Source organism: Lepisma saccharinum, chromosome 8 (assembly GCF_977018435.1).
Source record: "Lepisma saccharinum chromosome 8, izLepSacc3.1, whole genome shotgun sequence".
In the NCBI taxonomy this organism is placed as follows: domain Eukaryota; kingdom Metazoa; phylum Arthropoda; class Insecta; order Zygentoma; family Lepismatidae; genus Lepisma; species Lepisma saccharinum.
In genome coordinates, this window is record NC_139236.1 from 79,685,749 (window position 1) to 79,709,170 (window position 23,422).

The 23,422-nt window shown below is 39.8% G+C and overlaps 1 protein-coding gene across 1 annotated transcript in view; it reads left to right on the plus strand.

Moving 5' to 3' along the window:
* Positions 1-23,422, plus strand: part of shn (zinc finger protein schnurri) — a 129,418-nt gene that overhangs the window by 66,967 nt on the left and 39,029 nt on the right. The window contains exon 3 of the mRNA XM_083127893.1: positions 21,903-23,422. Coding sequence (XP_082984019.1) covers positions 21,903-23,422 — 1,520 coding nt within the window. The remainder of the gene's footprint in view (positions 1-21,902) is intronic.

Genomic DNA, 23,422 nt, shown 5'->3' on the forward strand with positions numbered 1-23,422 from the left:
AGTAGAATATATAAGCTTTTCACTAGGTTTTTAGAGCCGTGGTGGTGTAGTCGTTAGGGCGTCTGACTGCCAGGCGGGAGACCCGGGTTCGAATCCCAGAGTGGGTGAATAAATGTCGGATGGTCCCAGCATAAAGCAGCTCCGGGGCTCCCAGCCTCATATCAATCTGGGCATGTGGGCAATCCTGGACGGCAAGAGCGGCCGGAGTGTGGTGCTGATCACTTCGCCTGCAAAATGACCTTTCCCCCACATCCCGTAAATGGCACTGTGCTACATGCACTTGGAAATTTACCTTTACCTAGGTTTTTAGTACGAAATCTTAGGAGTTTGCAACCAGCGCTCGAGGCTGCTGTGGATTTAGAGAAGAGGGTCGCAAATGAAAGAAGGGTCTGTTTGGGCGAGAAATTTTATGACGATTGTCGCCAGTATGGCTGGAACAGGGCCGTAGTAAACAATGGCAGTGACTACCTCCGGATCGTTTTGCGCAAGGAGAATGGAAGAGAACTCTTAGGCTAAAGTCTGGCAAATTCGTTACGGACAACGTGTGACGAATTAGGATTTTTCGAGGGGGAATCTTACAGATCTTTTTTCATGTAATAGAAGCTGATTTGGGTTTCCAAAAGGAAATGCTTTATTCCGAATAAATAAATAGTTACTGCTGATGTGCTGATTTACTGTTTTAACTCCACTTTATGCACAGTAAGGCTAATCGGGACAAGACCTATGGTTTAAAGTGGGATCCGAACCACTACGTGCCTCCACCGGGTATCGAACACGGGGCTCCTTGATTACAAGGCGACGACGCTACCACTGCGCCACGGGGGAGGCCCAAATATTTGCAATTGATTAGTTATTTTGTTTATATTTTTTTCGAGACGAGACGAGACTTTTCACGAGCTGTCTCGTGCCTCGTCTCGAATTTTGAGAAGCCTGTCCCGTTTCGTGGGCAACACTAATTAAAACCACTGGCGTACGTAGATGGGGCTACAGCCCCGTCCGAATTTTTTAGAAAATCAACATGTTCAAATAAAATAAGTGAATAACTCAGGAGAAAACAGATTGGTAAATGCCAACCTCCCTTAAAATGATCCCATACTGCAATTTTTGAGAAAGGAAAGTTCTAAAAATACGATATATCTTATTGTTTGTACAGTCCATTACAATACAGCTATGTACTATCCACCTTTATAATTTCAGCCCCTCCCGAAAAAAAATGCGTACGCCAGTGGATAAAACTATCCGGATAATGCACACATTCGGATATCCGGACATTTCGGATAATCCGATGTAGGATATTCGGGCAATTCGGATATCCGATATCCGGATATTTGAAATGAGCATAGAAAATTATCCGATATTCGTATTTGGCCATCCCTGTTAACTGTATATACCCACACTGCTGAGGTCTCTGTAGCCAGATTCAAAATGTAGTCTACAGCGTCTCAAGGACCTGCCCATACAGCACAAATCTCCCAGGGATATCCATTGGATATCCACAATGTCCAGATCAGGTCCATAGATATCCATTGGATGTCCATTAGATATCCATTTCTGTATATCCATTGGACGTCTATAGGATATCCAAAACTGGACATCTAAAACTCGACAAATTCTTGATATCCAATACACAGCCTAAACGTGTGTAGAACTGGTTGTAAGAAACATTGTTTAATTCCGAATATCCAATACGTCGCCAGATCACTTCCAAAACTGAATATCCAAAACACATCCAATTCTGGTTATCCAAAACATACTCAGATCTTGTCCAAAACTGGATATCTAAAATACATACAATTCTGGATATCTAATACATGTCTAGAACTGATCCAGAACTGTTATCGCGCTGCAACGCTAGGAGCCCCGGGGTCGAATCCCGTTCGGACTTGGTTGTTTGTGAATGTCTAGTCATCAATTTAATCATTTCATCACTCATCCCCATCTTGGCGAATTAGCTAAGAGGCACAAAACGCGAAGTAAAATAAACCAAATCAATCAATCAGAACTTGTTATCCAACAATGAACATAAATAGGATATGTTTCGAATATTAGAAAATGGTAGTAGAAAATGTGCGGGATCCAGAAATGTCGGGACTGGCGTTTTCTGCATTGTAAATGTCTGGAACTTATCGAAAATTGTTCGTTTTTGTACCAGAAATGCGAAAACAATCACTTAAAGTGAAAATGACGTGTAGAATTCGAGATTTCCAGAGCTTCGGGAAATTGCGATTTTTTCCCGTCGCGACCCAAAAAATTCTGTCCCGTAACGTTTCAGTTGTAATTTGCTATTCGCGATTAAAATTATCCGATATGTCATCTGGGGGATTTTCCGGAACTACTCTATGTAGGATAGGAAGTCGTTCAAAGCATGTGAAATGCTCGAAAGAATAACGTCTACTGTTCAGTTTTTTGCTCTAAATCATTTTGTGGGTCAGGACAAATGAAAAGTTTGCATGTGTTTCCACCCCGTGGAATCAACAAAATTAAATTTGTAAATAAATCAGGGAAAACAAGAATTCATTGACCGAAGATTGGCATGGGGGATAACATTGAAATGCGGCAAGGAAATTACGAAGAATGCAAAAGTCTGTTCACTTTATTTTCCGAAAGATGATTCTATTTATTATTATTATTATTGCTATTGTTGTTTCATTCATTGTTCCAGCTGACTTCATACATGTATATGTACTAAAGATAAAGCGACCAACATATCTATGTCCCGTAGTGTATACATATAATCCTTTCTTCTTTCTTTCTTATTTCTATTCAATTTGTATTTTTATATTCACTGTTCATTCAGCTTACATGTAATCAGGGTATGTTCATATATTCCATTTGTATTTTACTTTGTAATCACCCAGACAAGGGTCTGTTGTGAGAGCGGCCATCGAGGCCGAAACACGCCCGCTCTAATAAAGACGATTTTATTATTATTGTTATTATTATTATTATTTAAAGTTTTAAATCGTTCTTTATGAATAAAACTTTTTTTTCGAAAACAATGTACGAGGGTTATTTTTTAGGTAAGGTCCGTTTTGCAATAAAAGAATAGAAAGTAAATGTTATTTATTTATAGTAAATTTTATAGTAACGAACTACGAGTTTTTGGATACCCTCCTCATAGAACTCTACCGCCTGTGATGATAGCCAGTTACTCGTGGTCGTTTTCACTTCTTCATCAGTGTCTAAACGCTTGCCGCCCAGGAAGGCCTTCAGATGGTGGAAGAGGTGGTAGTCGCTAGGCCTGTTCGTGAATACCTTTTCAAATTGCCCGTGTGCGTGGGAATGAGTTCGCGCGCAGGCTCCCGGCATTCTTTGAGCAGCAGTATGGCAACTGTGTTTTGGGACAGGCAGGGTGTTTTATTAGTGAACTTTTGTGCCGCAAGGAACAACAATTAAAGAAAATAAAATCGACATGCTAATGTTGCTGTTTCATTCAGTAAGACCTCTTTCAGTGAAGAGAGCCTCGATGAAATTGTGAATTCTATTATTATTATCCTGTGTTATTATTAAACCAGCCTGCCTGTTTGGGGGAAGAACTGAAACGGTATGTTTACATTTTCCCCCTGCCCAAGCTTTGCAAATACAGGTGAATTGCTTTATTTTCAAATCATTTCCGAGAGCTCCGGTTACAACCGAGGTGCAGATGAAACCCCACTGCCTTGAAGAACCGGTGCGTATACATTAGTTTCCTCTGCGTTTTCCGTGTTATTTTTGCCTATCATAATTAAATTCTTCGTTCTCAGCACAGCTTCAACTGAAATTCACATCGCATTCCCAATATTTAAATATATCGCGTAATTTAAACTATTCTTCCATACCAGTCATGACAAAACGCTGCTCTTCTTACCACCACAGCTACTACAAAGATTTATCCTACATAGAGCGGCCATATTGGAAGCGACACTAGCGCTCAGGTGGTAATTTTAATCGCGAATTGTCAGTTGTCTACGGCTACGGAGTTCAATCGAACCGCCGACATCGAAATGGGGGAAGAAGGCTAAAGGGGCCTAACCGAGGCGGCCCTCGAAATTTCGAGGTTTTAGCTTGGCCTTCGCGGCAGCCGATACACAAAGGGCCACCAGCCTTTGAAGTGGAAAAGAATTTTGGTCCTCCAGACAAACTGGCGTCGGAAGGGTGATTGTTTTTACCTGCGTAGGAAGACCAGGATTTAACCCGTTTTAATTCAAGTCCTTTCAATTCTTCTCATGCTTTAAACTTGTTTTTATTTCTTTTCTATATAACAGTAAAACAAAAAAACAACAACAAAAAAAAGACGGCAAAATTCTTACGTTTAGGTAGAGTGCCACACACGTAAATTTGCCGTTGCGTAGAAACGAATTTTCGTTTCGTCTCCCTCTCTCTTAGCATCATGTGTTCTACCCTGCTCGAAAACCTTCGCTATTGTTGCCACATTGTCATTCCATTCCTGGACACACTCGCGCAAACATCATTGAAAACAATTAAATAGCGCTCCAGCTAGCGGTTCCCACCGCTCGGTAGGGACGCTAATGTGGCAATATAGCACGGCGTAGTGCTTGCTTCTTTTATGCAGTGCATGTTTATTGGCTAGCTAGTAACTAGTGTTGCCAACTGTAATAATGAAGCACTATTTCTGTCACGGAAGGGGAAAAGGCAGATTAAGTGGCGGTGAGTTTTGTTGGATTGGAAGCACCATATTTTTATTTTATACTAAGTATTTGACCGGTTTGACGTTGTGTGCGTGTATTGCGTGTGTTTATGTAAAAGTGTGTGTTTGCTAATGAACGTTAAATTCCATAATGCCTCCAGTTCTGTCGAAGTTGAAATCAAAAACCTTGCATAGCCAAGCTCGGGAAATTCTAAGCAACGTGCACGAGTTCATGAAGGAGGAAGCCAGTCATGGTGTTAGCATCCCAATAAAGCATTTTGACAAGAGAGCAGCGAACAGCAGCAACAAATTGTTCATATTTCATAATTTTGGAATTATTCAAAATAAATAAATTATGTGGCTCCAACATCATTTCAACTCTGGCTCCGGCACGTGTTCTTGTAGAAATTGCATAGAGGAGGCTGTCATTTTTGCTGCTTAATGCGATACATATTGTTTTCTGTGTTAAAATTGCCATGCTTTGATGGGTGACCAAGTTCATAGCAGGGCCGGCGGAAGGGGAGGGCGAACCGTCCCATCGCCCAGAGCGGCAAAATTTGAAGAGAAGAAAAAAATAAGCCTATTGAAAACTGTGATCGAGCGAGATATTCTTTTGCGCTGAATAGTATTGAAATAGCATAAGAAGTCTCATTATTTATTTTATATTTTGATGTTTTAGTTAGGAATATATTGATTTTCAATTTTCCGTTGCTGCGTAATGACCGGGGGGGGGGGGGGTCGAAATAGAGCGGCATCTGCCGCCACCTCCCAGGGAGGCAAAATGACTAGCGCCGGCCCTGGTTCATAACAAAAGAAAAAGCCGCGCAGCTTATCGTCTAGTGGCAGTATATGTACTTGTTATTGTTGTGGAAGCCGGCATCCTTTGTAAATGTACAACAAAGGCAACCGACTGTCGCCGATCTCAGAGAGGAAATAATAATACTGCTTCAGGAGGAGTGTTATGGTGCAATTGTAGCGGTTTAACACGTTGGCATGTTATTATCTGCCGTTGCAGTTCCATACCAGTGTATACGGGTTTTGGGAGTGAAAAGTTAGAACGCCACCAGTGCATTAATGCAATGAAAAATAATATATATATTTTTTTATTTTGTTTGAAATCACTCAAATAAGGAATCGTATGAAGAAGTCTTCTTTGCAGCATTTTTGGTAATTTTACTTATGTGTTAGTTCATATTTTGCGAATTTTTAGTCCATATGTATGTAGCTACATACATAGTCACTTGTTAGTACATATTAATCCTAGTCCTGGTATAATGCATGACGTTTAAAACTCAACGTTAGATAGACCTGAATTCTCTAATTTTATTGTTGTACGTAACAGCTGTGCATCGGCGCACCGCAGCGATTTTTCTATCTGCTCCATTAGCAACACTGCTTCTTTAGTTCTGTCGCGCATTGCACGGCAGAATTATCTGCGCTGGACTCTAATTCACACGTTCCAGGTATAAACAGAGAAGCAGCTCCAATGTTTTAAGAAAATTGGAATATGGCACATTGTTGATAGCGAAATCTGAAATAATTTCTACCCAACAACACCATGGTTCATAGTAATATTATAGAGGGTGTATTGTTGCTGTAATTCTATGCCGATAAAAATCATTGTCACAAAAAAGGGACATTTTGGCGTTTTACGTTAAAATAATTGTGACAGGGACTCAAAAGAGGGACCGACTGTCCTGACTTACAAGAGCTGAACGTAGTTTCTCAGGGCGGACCTATGGACACATGCTTTTTTTCTTCAATATTCTACAACACAACTTTTTTTTAACGTATCATACTGATGCATGTGTGGCTTATACGTTCACACAAATTTTGTCCCCCATGTAAGTACAATGCCTATTCAAGCACCTGGATTTAAGCACAATGTCCATTTATCTTGCAAAGTGTAGTTCCGTAAAAACTTTTCCTTTTTTAAAAAGAAAATTCAACATGAACTTAGAGTATGAACATATCCACTGAAAATAATGCAAAAGTGATAGTAGAGGGAGATTATTTCCATAACATCTTTGGCTGTTATGCATTTGAAGCTTCGGAACGAGTCACAACTCTCGAAGCAGCCAATCAACGAAACGAACCGCTGACGTCATCTCAACCCAGAACCTATCGCTAAGGCCCCTGCTCAGGCTGTACACGCCCACTAGGCTCGCTAGACAGACTCGCGTAGTCCGCTGGAGACGTTCCGAAAGTAATTCGACTCTACTTCATTAAACTTCAATATTCTCCACAATAATGTTTCTTGAATATGATGTTCTAATTGTGTAGTTTCATAGAGAGAAACATACATTGTACAGTCACGGACGTGTCTTTCCATGAAGTTCTTAAAGCCAGGACTGTACATATCAGTACATATGTGCTCCAAAGGCATTGGTTCTTAGAGTCTGCAAGAGAAATACTTTTCTGTAATTTTTTTGCATTATTGGGACATTTTTTCTTAAAATTATAGAGCATATCATTAAGAACTATTAAAAGTTTTACAACGAACTAATCGCCAATATAAGCCACTTTTAAAGGAAGCAATAGTATCCGTAGGCTCGATCCCCCCCCCCTTTCTCCCCAACAACCATTGAGAGATTTATTTAGGGTTTAAAAAAAAAACCTTGAAACGGTTAAGAAATTCTATGCATGTTTTCGACTATTCTGTTTCTCTTACATTCCATTTCGTCATAGATCTCGGTGTAAAAGAATTTGAATATTGTAATTATTTAAAGCCTGCTATACCATGCATCATCCCTCATCCCGGATAGTTTAAACTTTGCTTTACATAAGAGCGCACACTTTCTTCTGAGTATGGTAATTTTTTTAAAAAAACATTCCCGAAACCAGGGTCGTGTATAGACTGCAGTCAACATTATCTTCCTGGAATCAGCAATTAAAGACGGAGTAACTAACAGGACACCTGGCCTTCTTGTTGTTATCGTCGGGGGCAAACGGAAATGCCGGACGAAGCTCAAATTCCACGAATCCAAACCAGACGTCCTCTTCAAGTGCAAGGGGATTACACGCCCTTACACGTATGCGTAAAAGAATGCAAAAGAAAACAAACATCCAAGCAACATTCACAACGGGATCTGGGGAATTGAGAATCGAAGCGTGAAGCAACTTACACAGCCCAAGTGGATTTAAAATGACCCCACTCCAAGCCATCGTGTACAGGGTGCCCACAAAGTCTCGTCGAGCTCTGCAACATTACTCCTGAACATATTTTATGCACAACTATATTGCACCAAGTTTCGAAACGACCTCGATTTTTTGGCCCCATTTGAGGCGGTTAGGCGACAAAACTGCGTGGTAACTTGGTCGCCAAATGCAATTCTGTAGGAAAATCTGGAACATGACTTAACTGATCTTAGCTTTTCCCTCGCCAATGATCGCCATAGAATATATTTTCTGAGATGCATCCATAATACAGATATTAGGGTTGGTTTGAATATTCAGCCACACTCGCCCCGAACTAATAGACATGAATTTGTTTGCATAAAATCAAAACTGGTAAAATTGAAACTAAATTTCCAATCAACCCCACTACAACCCCCCTTTCTACAACGGTCTCTTTTCTATAGGCTTCCCCGCTTAGATAACAGAGCTTCCGACAGAACTTCTGCATTTTTTGGTGCAATCTTTTATTGTTATTTGTTGCTTTTCGGCAGTTGCAGTTTCAGTATAAAATGGACATTCAGCACTGTATCTGAAACTTTAAGTAAATAAATATATATGAAATGTCAAAAGTAGCGGAACTACATGTATGCAAAATTGGGAGGTGACACACGACAAAAAATTGAGATTTTAACTCTACTTTATGCATAGAAAGGCTAATCGAGACTGGGTCATATATTATAAAGTGGGATCCGGACCATCATGTGCCTCCACAGGTATCGAGCCCGGGACCCCTTGATTACAAGACGATAACGTCGTCGGGAAGGCATCTGTTGCAAATAAACTCCAATCCAATGAAATGGAAATCTCCCATTGTTCAGTAATTAGAAACTTCACGTTCTTGCATAGGAGAAGTTCAAGATAACACAAATTTTTCTATCGTGGTTGTAAGTCGCACAAAATAGCGAACGGGTAGTTCAGGTCACAAATTACGAATTTTAGTATCTATCCATTTAAAGCAAAAATTCTTAATTGAAACCTACAGGGGACAAAAGCAAATACTCTCTTAGCCACCAGCCCCCCCCCCCCCCCTTCCCAAAGTGGGCACCCATATTTTGTGCCTAAGAAAGTTTCTGTGTGATGTCACTCTTCCACTTATTTGTAAGGCTAAGAGGAGTGTAGCGGCCTCTTTCACATCTTCTGCGTAGGCATTTGGGGGCGGAAGGGGCCTTGTTCTTTTTTAGGAAACGATATACAGATTTACACTCCCAAGATGCGGAAGAAATTGAACATTTTGACCTTCCGCATACATTAGTCTCGTAGCGGAAACACAACATGGAATTAACGTGGTAAATCAGTCGTGTCGTGCCATTTGCCAAGCGAATGATGCCACGGTTTCGTTTCGATAGTGTTGCCAACTCCAAGTAAACAAAAATCTTATTGTCTGTCGTACAGTGACAGTTCGTGCTAAAATACTTTTAGTGGTTCTGCAAACGCGATAAATTGAATAATGTAAATATAATCGCCCTCCTAGGAATTCTAAGAGGGAATTGCCACTTTTATCGTGTTCATATGCAACCAAACGATCAGATCCAAGGTTGCCAGTAGAACGAAATTTCTTACACTGGCAAATATAGGAAGTTCGAACGATGTGGTAGAAACAGCATGCCGGCCTCCGTGGCTGTAAAACGCCTAGAAGTCAGAGGTTCCTTGTTCGAACACTGGATAAGACTATCATTGTGTTCATCAGGTCGCCTTTCATCCTCATCGTCGCGAGTATTTTGTGTTTTCGCATGGTTGATTCTGGTATTCTCAACTAAACAGTACGTTTTCGCGTGGATTTAATCGGGATAGTGGACAGATAAGCCACATATGCGCAAAGTTCAGGCCTTGTGGATGGTCACGTAAATATAGGGATATACGGACTTTGTGCGCAATCTGTATAGGTGGGTTTCATGTGACGTCAGAATTCGCACCGCCGCCATGCTTGCGGCGAAGTTGCTGTCGTCTGCAAGGAAATGCACACCACGGAGCGTTCGTTACACCCGCGCCAACTTTACGTTTGTTAGTACTGTGTAAAATGTCGGTAACATTGCATAAAATTAATGACAATGTTGTGCAATCTGGAAATAGCGGTAATCTTTCATATTTTGTTCAAGCTCTTTGCGCAGTCGACAGAGATAGATATAGAGAAAACGAGAAGTTTTGCTGTGTAGATCCATATCAACTGGACAATAACGAAGTGAAAAGGAGCCTTAACCTTTGGCCAACTGTAGTTCACGTGCGTTTAATTACTTGACCCAGCTACCTGGAATCAATTTGTTTTTGTATTTATTAGTGATTCGGATTCTGCTCGAGATATTTACATCCAGTACAGATGAACTGTAAATTCCAAGGTTCAACCATTATCGGCTGTTTCCTTTTAAGTTTTTTTGCAAGCGCTGATCGAATAACAATTAATAACAGTTTGTGTTAACGAACAAAATATAAGTACTCAAGTACAAACGTACAATTATAAAGAAGAATTTAACTTTGAATGTTATTATTTTTGTCGTCAAACTTATTCGGAAGTATCAGCACCTTTCTACCAAAAAGTAAGGAAACACTATTGTAAGTATGATTAAAGACACCAGATCGATCCATTTGCACTAAAAGTCACAGAGAAATGTGACTGACACATGGAATTACCTGAGAGGAAATGTTCACTGCACACGCTGTAATGTTTGCTTTGTTCATTAATGTTGGTACGATATATTCTCGCCAACCAGACGACGCGGCATCTTCTGATCATCAATTATCGAGTCCCGTGCCGAGAAGCGCACCTTCTGTGAGTTTACCTTAAACAACCGAATACTGCACAGTACCATCGTAAACAAGGTTGAAATCTTCCTCCCGCCCGCTTGAATTTCGTATGTTTACAAGAAGAACCTGTGTCTCAATCATGGCTGCTCGATCCCACAATGCAACAGTTTGTGACGTAGGTGAAACACACCTATAGGTGAAAATATATTTATGTATATTTTTTAAATATTAGGAACTGTTTATAAAATGCAGATCAAAGTCTCCCATCATTTTAAAATTAGAATTCCTTTATCGTCAGAGATACTCAAGTAACAAGTATTTTCCGAATAACTAGGCTCATTTACAACAAAAGTTGCCCATCCCATGAAAGTAGCGTCCAGGACTATTTTGGTATATCATTGTTACATTTGAGAAATCATATTACTCTTATTTCTTTGTTCCTCAGGTCAGGAGAAACCCTTGTAAATTTGAAGAAACTTGAATTTGGGGAGGGTGGCAAGTGACTCCCCTTGTCCCCGCCAAGTTACGCCTATGCCTGATATATAAATAAACTTGCCAGTGAAAAGCAACAGCATCCTTTTCATTGGTAATAACGGACCATCATCTACTGTTCAGCATTATATTTATAGTTGTTGTTATTACTATTGTTAATATCACGCAATAAAGCACGATTATTGTAATAGATTGTATATTTGTACAGAGAGATTACTAACCTTTGTAGTAGACTATTGAAGTGCCTTCCGAAAAAAGGCGCCTCAGATCTGGTGATTTAGTCTCATATCTGGCAACCCTGGTTATCCGCATCCAGGATCGCTTTTCCGCGTACGTCCCTCGTAGTTAATTGAAACACCAGGAAAATATCCGGAAGGCGGTTGATTGCATCAGTGGAGAAAAATCCCGGGGAGTTTTCCTGTGTGGGAAGAATGGCTGATGTCATCGGGATGCAAAGGCAGGGCCAAACGATGCGATGCGATGCGATAGCAAGCAGCTTGCAACAACACTTTCGTCATCAGCACTTTTTTATTTTTATTTTTTCAATGAAACCGGGATGTCCCACTGTGTTTTGTGGTCTGGGAAAATAATGCATGCTGCATTAGTAAGCATATCGTCGATGCGCGAAGAAAAAGTGTCACTAAATAGAGATGTGTATCACAACAACATAAGACTTTTCAATGGGAGATCCCCAAAACTTAGTCTTTTCGGTACTACAATATGACGGCCATAATGTTAATACCCACAACTTATTAATATTGACAAAATAATGTATCAAGTGGACAAAGATAAGAATCTTTAATATAAAATGAATTTGAGGCTCCACTACTCAGCAAATGTATCAATATGATCGTATAGCACTATAGCACAGCTGGCTTGATATATAAAACATGGCCCAATATGGCACTCAACGTTAACACACAAAATTGCTTTCCGGGTTTAGTCAAGACCATCTTAGAGAGGCTCAGGCCGTAGCGCTCAGTCCTGACGTCATCATCTGGAGGCGATCATCTTAACACTGTACAAGGAAGACAATATTTTATCGTAGAGAATTTAAGTTCATTTGTTTCTCTTTTGGAAGGACTGGAAGCCCAGGGGAAGTTACATTTGAACATTTATCCTCACCGTAAATATAGTTAGAAGAGATAGAAGAAATATTAAATATTTACATCAACATTCTTCGTTCAAGAAGCAACTTTGGCCAACACAAAAAAATCTCTAATGTCACACAAATTCATGTTGAAAATCGTTCCAACTTCCTGGTGGAATTTTTTTTTAAAAAAATGCGTGTATTTGTGATATACAGGGTGGCTCAATAAGTCACTTAACACCCTCAGTACAAGGCCACTGCGGCATGGAATTTGAAATTGGCGATGACCAATCGTTATCTGGCCAAGGGGCAACCACATTGACGACACCCACACGGCCGGCGGCCATCTTGATGTCCGCCATCTTGAATTCAACTTCAGAATTTTAAATGGGAAGGGGGTCGTGCGACATATCAAAATGGGCTAGAATTTCACGAGAAATGCAATGGTGAAAGTTTTTTCGACGTATCTTTAACCAGTAAAAATTTATGACTGAATTCTTGTACCAATTTGCTCCTTTTCGAGGTGTTAGAAAAATGCCTTAAAATTTGTTTAGCGCTTCGGTAATGCATCGAGATGAAAGTGACGTCTATGGAGAGACGTTCGCATGCCATTGCACATTATTTTAATCCGATACATCCATGAAGAGCTGTGCATTATGAATGGTTGTCGCGAACAATTTACAGTGTGACGCTTCCATTGAATTAAAAGTCCTTCACAGTGACTTCAATGTCCCCAGTCTTGAAATGTGCCTGGCACACCTAGAAATAGCATAATGAAAAATGGCATTATAACTGGGAACATAAAGGTAAAGTGGGAGCTTTAGAATGAAGTGAACTATTAGGTACTTGCTTTATACAAGCAGAACTTAAGATATAAGGGAAAACAAATCTTGCAGAAATTGTGACCGTTTTTGAAATATAGAAATACAAGTGTGTGGTTACCATGAAAAGTTTCAGCAAATCATGACGTGAGGTTAAGAATGCCAGGAATTGGCAGTAAAAAGACCATAGGCGGGTATGACATTCATTTTCACCAGCATAGAATGAACAAACTGGTAAAGCTCTTACAATTTATTAACAATACACATGTACAGTATTTAGTTACTTAATCTGTCCTCAAGTAGACATGTAATACTTTTGTTGAAAGGAAAATAATATTCTCTCATCGAGGTCACCTGACATCAGAATCGACTCGGTGGCTGAGAGGTTAGCACAACTCGCTACAACGCCATGGGATCCGGGGTTCGAATCCGACCGGGGCATGGATGTTCTTTGTGAGTGCTACATCAATTTCATCATATCGTCATTCGTCCTCATCGTCGCCATTAACCAAAAATTGTAGAAAAGCGACGCTAAATAACAACAATGAAACATGACATCAGCAAGTCTCAGTACTAGTAGTTATACAATTTTTTTTAACAATTTGAACCAATACTTTTTACAAGACTGTTTAAGGATTCAGGTTACGGTTCGTACAGAGAATAAAAGCTTTGCTTAGACTAACGAAAAAGGTTAGGTTGACAGTGTGGCGATTTATTTGTTTGTAATAACCAAACATCAGTAAAAATTTCTAAATCATTTTATTTAGGAATACCAAAAAAAACTGTCACATAAAAGTTTGTAGAGCCAAAATGATTTATACACATGCAAGTAAAGAATATGACTAAATATATTCAAGAAAAAGAAAGTTAAACGAAATGACTATGTTTGCTTATTCACATAGCTCGGTAAAAAGTATGGTTTTTGTGTGAAAACGTTTATTTGAAACATAAACAATATATTCTTGTATAATTATACAAGAAAATATTCCAACAAATTGCTTGTTGTTACACAATGTACTTTGTATTTCAATGCATAACCTAAATATCAACTTGCCTTCTATTATCTCCGATTAACCTAAAGAGGCAGATCAACGGGCTAAAAATAAGATTATAAATGTGCATATATTTCAATTTTGCTCAGTTCTATAGTTTTCTTTCCTTAAGCATACTTTGAAACTAAAAATTTGTATAGAATTCTCGATGACGAACATGTTATCGAAAAAGACCGCTTTGGTAGATGTAACAATATTTTATAACGTTGAACATTTCATTTTGCATCGATAAACAACTATGTAACGTTAACCAAATATAGTAATTGAAGTTAAATTTGGCATTTCTAAAGAAATTAGCTTGGTTAGATTTAGGCCGCGGTGGCTCAGTCGGTAACGCGTCTGACTACCATGCTCAAGGTCCGGGTTCGATCCCCGGCCGGTTCAAATCCGGGAACTTTTCTAACGGTAGAAGCGGCCCCGGCGCCCACCCAGCGTCGAATAACATGGGTACCTGGGGGAAAACCTGGGGGGTAAAGGCGGTCAGGGGCGTGATGCTGATCACATCACCCCCACTCACGACCGGATCAAGAAAGTGTGGGGCGTTACCCCCACACCCCCTATACGCCTTCATGGCGTGGTGCTATGCACAGGGGAAGACTTTTAGATTTACCAATTCGATACTGGTGATCAAGAATGATTTGCAAGAAACAAGTAAAAACCAAATCTGAAATTATGTTAGATGCCTATTTCGTGCACATTAAATCGTTACATTATGAACTAAAATATCTCTCGTTTATTTATAAGTATAAAGTCTGTGTTACTTACCCTGGAGTTCATCATAGGGTCAAAATTACGTGAATTGCCCTAATCCATTTCTGTCTTTCAGTAACATCTTGAGGAAATCTAAATACATTAGTCTTACTGTTCTCATCATAATTTCCTCTACAATTGAGAACACAACACTTATAGACCATATTCCTTGTACGCTCCCACTTCACTTATACTTCGTTGCAGTTCTTAAAATTGCATTGCAATTCCACATACGCTAAAAACGATCCAACATTGCTTCCAACAAATAAATCAAACATGGCGGCAGTCTCGCGTACAGATGATGACGTCGCTCACGTGACTAGAACAAGCCATTCGGCTTTCTCCAGTTTGAGAAGGTGATGGTTTAGTAGGCAAGTTTAGTGCAAACTGTGTTCTTTCAGTGTGTGTAATGTAAAAAATGCACATCTTGCCGTACGTTAGACAAGACACTAACCTAAATTTTAAAATTTACGTTTGCAATTGTGAGTATGTAGACCAGAGTGTTGGGGACTGTATTCAGGTTTGAACATTGAACAAATCGAGTACTTGATCACAACCGTGTTCGAAATACTCATTTGACTAGATAATGTGCACTATTGACCTTTTTATTTCAAAATGAGACCAGTTTCACCTCCCTAGCTCGATTTCTTCGTGGCATATGGGCGTTTAATGTTTCGTAAATGATTTTTTTTTTCAAAATCTCCAAAATAGGACATACTGATTTTTTCCCCAAATACGATTTCATTATAACTAGGATCCACAGTGGTCAAAATCCTATAGGTCAACGCTTACATGGTCTGACTCCGAAATCACCCTTTACAATTAAAATTCTGGCAATGGCATTCATGAAAACTGTTTTCTTAATACCGTTTCAACTGAGTAACTCACACATCCAATTTAAAAATTCACGCAAGTGTTTTGCAGGTTGTTTCCAATCAGCGAGATAGGGCTATTTTTGCGTCAGGATAATCCATCCTTCACATTTTAAAATTTGTATCGTTATGACCTTTTTTGCTCTGTTTGCGAGGAGATTTGGACTATCATATCATTATCTGGGCATCATGTAGATTGTCACTTTTCACATCTGTGCTGGATATTATTTCCGATTCTGATTTGATTTTTCCAGCACGCTTCCTTCTTCCTTCCTCAGAAAGCTGTATATGATATTTTCCCCCCTGTTTCCAGCAGCTAATAAACCGGCTTGAAGTGTACAGTGGCGAACCAATTGCAGTTGTCATGGAAACTGCCTGCAAGCGATTTCCAGGAACAATTTCCAGGGGTTTGCGTCCTGAATTTCCAGGAAATATCTCGAGCTGCTCGGCTTCTGAAGATTGAGAAGCTTACTCATCGAAGCGAGGAGCGGCTTCCACTGTTTGTTGCATGTAGAGTTGGCATTGAGGGAAAAACTGAAGTGCAAATAGTAGTAGGTGAATCTGTGAGATTTGTCTGCTCAAGTTTCACATCAGGTGGTTCGACGGAACCTAATGAGGCAGATAATTATAATTAGGAGAAGTTTAAGATGTTTATAGCAGGGATTATGGGAATTCTGGTTCTGCCTGCACCGTGGGTTCTTGTAATAGAACTCGAGGACCATTTCCAATATGGGATTTGAACAAGCAAACATGCGTTCGCATAGGGGCTATATATAGTCTGTGTTTCTAGAAACATATTTATTCCAGCTCTTGCAAATACTGACAAGTAAAGGGTCACTTACGGTGAAACAAGTTGGCCGGTAATTCATATATTTTTGGAAAGTACTCATCTTACTAAGGTACAGGTGAAGTATTAGCGGCAATGGGTCGGTGGTTAAAGAGATACGGGGTCTCAAAGTTAACATGGGACATAGTTGGACATTAATTTCCTCTAAAAATATCATCACTATGTTTGGAGTGAAACACTAGTGTTTTAGCGTCAGTTGGCGACTGATTTTATTATCTTCCCATATACTTCCATCCCATGTTAACTTTGAGACACCTTATCTCGGTACTTTTCAAAAATATATGCATTACCGGGCAACTTGTTTCACCGTAAGTGGCCCTTTACTTGTGAGGCATTTTTGCGTTTGGAGTTCACTTTAGGATTTTGACAAGCTTGCGTGCCCATATATAAATGTTTCTAGAAACAATATTTAAGTTCATACAAATCTGAGGCATTTTAGATTGTTTCAGGATTTGTATGAATAGTTCGTGTGCGCGTGGCATGCACACTCTTGTGTTTCCCCTCTATCTCACACAAGGACACACGCTAGGGGTCCCGGGTCTGAATCCTGGCCTGGATATTTGGGAGTGTCCATTCATCAATTTCATCATATCATCACTCATCCCCATCTTCGCAAATTAGCCAAAAGTGGCACAAAAAGCGAAGTAAAATAAAGCAAATCAAATCACACACACAAGCACACATGAAACCGAGAGGGAACATAGAGAATCAGTACGTGTTGGACCGCAATTGCTTACGAAGTTTGTGAAATCTGCATGCTCCCACTAGCAAAACTATGCACATTTTGAAAATAGCTCTTTTTAAAAATGCTGGTGTAACTGCGGAACAAATTAAATGTTCTCTCTCTCCATATGGCTGTCCCATTTCTTCACCTTTCAAAAGAGCTCAGGAACCTGTTCTCTAGCTCTATGCATTTAGAAAATTGAAGTTTTTTTTTTTTAATCAAAAATCACCATCACCATGTTGATATGCCCGATTTTTTAAAAATGCAAATAATATTTTCTACTAGGAATTGCATGCTTTTGTGTATTATACCGCGTTTGGTAGAACCTGACCCGCTTCCCGCGCTAGGGAGCGCTCAACAGTTTCCGTGCTGGGGAAAGTCAAAGCCAGGCAGCCAATTAAAATACGCAACGTCGCAACAGCGTCTACGTAAACGCCTCTCTTCTGGCTTTCATTCGCTCCTCGCTGCCCAGCAGACGATTTTTTCCTCGTTTCTCATTGACACCGAAACTGTTGAGCGCTCCCTAGCGCGGGAAGCGGGACAGGTTCTACCAAACGCGGTATAAGTGGGCGGAATACAGTTTTTCTATTACTAAAATCTAAGTCTATTAGCTGCAACTATTTGAATAGGCGTAACTTGGCGGGAGCAAGGGGGCACTTACAGTTTTATTAAAATTTACTAGTTAACAAGTTTGTTAACCTCCTCGGAGCAGAGAACTAAAGTGATTAGTATTTTGTATGATTTCGCAAATTTAACAGTTATTTAGCAAAATAGTTCTGAGCGTTTTTTTCATGGGGGAGGAAACTTTTTGATTCTGCCTCCCCCCTCCCCAAAGTTAGGTCCCAAGTTACGCCCATGACTATTTGCACTTGTCAGACAAACTTGCAGAGAGTACACTCACCTCAATTAGTACTCCGGCAGTTTGTTTCTTTATACAACATGTTTGCAGAGGATACAATTCAACTTACAGGTGTATCAATATACGCTGTATAAAACACACCTTATTACTAACTTCGTTGACCCTGTACAATGTGGGCTGATGGTTTTTAGGGGGTTTCCCCCACCTAAATTTGTGTGCCTGGGATACCAATTCTGTTTCGAGAAATTTGTTAAAGCTCACCATTGGCGTAACAACATATCGCGAGGCACTGAGCAGAATGAGAATTCGAGGCCCCAATCCGTTCTTTAAATTTGAAATCTGAATGTGGATCTATACAAAATCTTGAGGCATACGTTAGCAATAGTATTATCATATTTAAATACTAATAATAAATAAAAACCTATTAAAACTATATTTAATAATTTCATTCATCCTAGAAATGCTTGCTTTATTTGATTATTTTTAGAACTGAGTTCTTTCACGACTTCTAAAGAGTCTAGAGATGAGGTGATAATAGAGAACCTGGCAACCGTGGAAAATGATTGGGTGATGTAGCTTTACTGTGCTCCGTAATTTTGTTTAATTTATAGGTTTTACTGAGTAACGACGACTATTCACATGCATGTAGAACTATGTAGAATAAGAATTAGTTTCCAAAATGCAGCATTGATGCAGAAATTCAATCAATTTAGCTTGTTCCAATGACCTATGCGAAATGTAAACAAGCAGTATTGCCAACCACTACAAGGTGTTATTTGGAGCAAGTTGCTACCCCTTCTATTTATCACAATGAGCTCCTTGCAGTGTTGTGAGTGTATTAAGATATGCCATTTAAAATGTGCACAGTTAAAAAGAACAGCCATAGAATATTAAGAAATCCACAGGTCGAACATGGCGTTGTAAATCGTGTTCCAAAGCGAGACGAAGTCAACAATATCATGTCACCAGAAGTGCCAACCCTTATTGATCTTTACAATATAATACAGGATCCAAAATAAGAACTTACAAACTTAAGGGCATGTAGGAAGAATAATAGCAGCGCCCCCACCCCTTTGGCAACTAAAAATTACCCTAGGAGGCACTTTTATCCAGCCTTCGTAAATCTAGCTCCTTGAAAGTCAACTTTACCTCCATTGAAGGTGAAATTTCGCTCTTCTTGCGCATCAGGTTTGGCAACACTGCCAGGAGTGAGGCAAAGAGAAATGCATTATGCTTATGGGAGCATTATTGTATTTGTTTTCTCGGGAATATTAAACATCCAAAGGTGTAGAAGAGTATGTGGACGAAAAAGCTTTGTTCACAATTTATTACACATTGCATTTCCCTAACAATGCCAAATATCCCTCTGTGACCTTAAAATACCCGTTCATTGTACACACAGACACACGCTCCCTAACCCCCCATCCCTGCAACACAACAGGTGTTTCTCCCTGAACATTTTCACGTTCCTACGAAACTTCCCTTCTGGGAAGATTCCCCCACGAATTCTATTTCAGGATGAGGTAAACCACTTATGTCTGCGCCAAACTGCAAATTAATTAAGCATGACATTCTCTTTTGAATCGAACCATCACCAGCTAGACTACAAATGACAAATCTAATAGCGCTTCATGTAGTCCTTTTTGAACAGAAAGAAGTGTTATCCCCAGTTTATATACATATTTCGCGGCGTTTTTCGCGTTAAAGTGCAAAATTCGGTGTCATTCTAAGTGGCATAATTCACGTTATTTCGCAATTCCGAAATACCGAAAACTTTCCTCATTAACTTACCCAAATACGCTTTAAACACTTTATTTTGCTTTCCTCAACTTTTCGGTGTTATCGTTAAAATGAAAAATTGATATACGTAAATACGATTAAGAATGATGCTGGGGCTTTAAATGCAGTTAAAGAGATAGCTTACAGGCCAAAACCAAGTGTTAGGTAATAATCAAAATTTAATTATTGATAACTAGTTTGAATCAGTTTCCAAATTCAAGTACTTAGTAGTAATATTAACAAATGAAAATGTTATTAAAGAGGAAATAAAAAAGCAGACTTAATTCAGGAAATGCATGTTACTTTTATCTTCCTAAACTTTTCTCTTCTCATATAATATCTAAGAAACTATAAGTTAAAATATACAAAACAGTAATTTTGCCTGTAGTATTATAAGGATGCGAAACCTGGTCCCTTACTTTAAAAGAGGAACATAATTTAAGAGTATTTGAAAATAAAATCCTTAGAAAAATATTTGGACCTAAAAGGCATGAGGAGACAGGTGAGTGAAGAAGGTTACATAATTTAGAATTGATAATTTGTATTCATGTCCTGATATTATTACATTACAATAATTAAACCAAGAAAACATAGATGGGCATGCTATGTGGCACAAATGAGAGAGGAAAGAAGAGTGTGTACAGGATTCTTGTCAGGAAACCTGATGGTAAGAGACCTGCAGGAAGGCCAAGACGAAGATGAAGGGATAACGTTGAGATGGACGTAAAGGAAATGAGTAAGGATGGAAAAGATTGGATTGATCTTGCCCAGGATAGGGACAGATGGAAATCCTGTGTTGCTGCAGCCATATACCTTCAGGTTTAAGAAGGCTATTTATTGATTTACTCAAGAGTTTCAGATGCAGTCTTATTTGGCCATTTTACACTGAAACAACATAAAGTAGTAACACAAAATAACAAAAGATAAAAACAATAACATGATGGGATAGATTTACATGTTCTTGGTCAGTAATATACAAAAATTACGTTCTGGAAGGAAAATATCTACATTCAGGGGAAGTTTGTTGTAGATTTCTGGGAGCCTGTAAAACAAGGAGCGTTGTAGAAGGGATAGCCTAGTGGTTGGGTTGTGGAAGAGTTGCAGTTTGCACGTTTGCTTTTGGGGTACCCTAAGTGTGAATTCACTGATTAGGAGATCCGTTCTGATTTTGCCATTTATTATCATGTATAAAAATTTCATGTCAGCTAGATCACGACGAAAGGATGGAGTGTGAATATTGAGAGCAGTCATGGTGTCTGATTTGGATACACATCGAAAGGAAGGTATTCTGTGGCGAACAAGTGCACGAAAGGAACTGATAACAGAATCTATTCTGGTGAGATTGGTTTTTGAGGCCATTGCCCAAATTGTGGAACAGTATTCAAGGATGGGCGAGATGAAAGATTTAAAGAATAAAGCAAGAGAAGATGGGTTTTGAATTTCACTAAATCTGTATAGAAGACCGAGAAGGTGCATGGCTTTTTTAGTGGTGGCTATAATATGATAATTAAAAGTGAGTTTTTCATCCATGATAATACCTAGGTCCTTTTGGGTGGAAACGTTTTGGATTGCATTGTTGTCAATAGAATAAGTAGACAGCACTTTGTTCTTTTTTAGGGAATAAGTAAGGAAAGAGCATTTCTGAGTATTTAGTTCTAAATTCCACTGATGGCACCACTTAACAAGTTCTGTGAGAGCATTTTGAAGACACTCCCCTGGGGAACTCCAGACAAAACGGGAAGAAAGTTAGAAGAGGTACCTGAAAGAACAACATGTTGTTAACGCTCATGGAGGTAGTCCTGGAGTAAAGAGAGAAATTTACCATGGATGTTAAATCTGGATGATAATTTATGAAGAAGAAATTTATGATTAATTTTGTCAAAGGCTTTCGAAATGTCCAAATATATAGTGTCAAGTTGGGAGTTATTGAGTTGAAGTATTGAGGCTAGAGAGTTAATTAGGTTACACTGCTATGTGTAAACATGTCATGTCTATCAGTAGATACATGCGTAATATGTGATTATTAATTTTGTATCTAGTAAGAACATTGGGTGTTATTATTTTGTCTTTCAGATCCTGGGGGAAGAGCAGGAAGCGTGGAGTCTACACCTGCCATGAGTCCAAGGAACACAGAGAACGCAGCTCCCGCTTCAGGACCACAGACTGACAGAACCATGGCAGGGTCCCATGCAGATCTCAAGTACAGGCATAAAAAGTTCAAGAAGATGGCAACCACTATAGAAAGCGATGGTGCTCAAGACATGCTTCCAGATCCCGTGAAGACTGTTTCTCATTTTGTTAGTGCCAATCAAAGTGTGTCTTCCTCAGTTTCTTCCAAAGCTGAAGTGCACAGACCGAACCCTCGTGACGAGCAAGACAGGTTGGAATCGTCGGGCAAAAGCGATAGTGAGAATAGTGACAAAAAGGTGGATTCTGACTGCGTTGTGAATGGTTTGATAACAGAGTGTGCGGAAGATGGTGCCGAAGATCCGGATAAGCGTAAGAGGCTTTCAGGCCGGCATGTGTGTCCCTACTGTAAATTGCCATGTGCCAAACCCAGTGTTCTGCAAAAACACATGCGGGCGCACACGAACGAGCGTCCCTATCCCTGTATTCCTTGCGGTTTTGCCTTCAAGACCAAAAGCAACTTGTACAAGCATCAGCGATCTCGGGCACATGCTCTTAAGATTGAAGATGCAGGAGGAAGTGAAGCGTTTGCCTTTCAGGAAGCTGTGTCGGACACAGAAGAAGAAAATTGTGATAGCACTCCTGCCTCTTCGCCAGCCTCACAGACTGTTGTTTCTTCCACTTCATCCCTCCCCAGCTCAGGTCACACTTCTGTCTCTACCTCACACCCAATAACATCATCCAAGAGTTCCGTTTCATCAAAGGATGCAACGAAGGACAGTGACGCTTTGGCATCTAATCCGCAAACATCCGAAAGTGAAGAAAAGCGAATTATTTATAAGCCTAAGTTCCACACAGCCTTATACAAAAGTGATGAAAACCATGCTGCAGAAGCCAACCAATCGTGTGATCCGCAACGGCAAAATTCTCCTGTTCCTTCCATGTACCCACCAAGAAAAAGAACCGATTCAGAGTCATCGACCAGTATGACGAGCACCAGCAGTTCTCTTCACAGTACACAGTCGTGCAACATATCCTCATTTTCACCCGCTACTTCGATCGTTACAATCACAACAACCGTACCTCCATATATTACGCAAGTTAATGCCACGGTTGCTTCAGCAGTGCATAGAATCAGAGGAACACCCCCTTTAGCCATGACCTCATATCCCCAAGTAAGAACTGTCCCTTCACCAGTGCCTCCATGCTCAACTGCACCTGCTTCCTCATCACCACTGTTGTCTTCTAAAGGCTTGAAATCACCTAGTCCAGAATTTCTGCAGAGGCATATTAGCAAGATCATCAGTGAGAACCAAGCCATTGTTGAAACAATGGATCCATTATGGCCAAAGAAATATCTCCGGCAGATGAGTAATGAAGGAACAGTGAGCCCCACTCCACCCATGAGGCAGACGTCATCTAGCGGAAGACGATCGAATGATTCACAGTCTCCAGGACTGGATTGG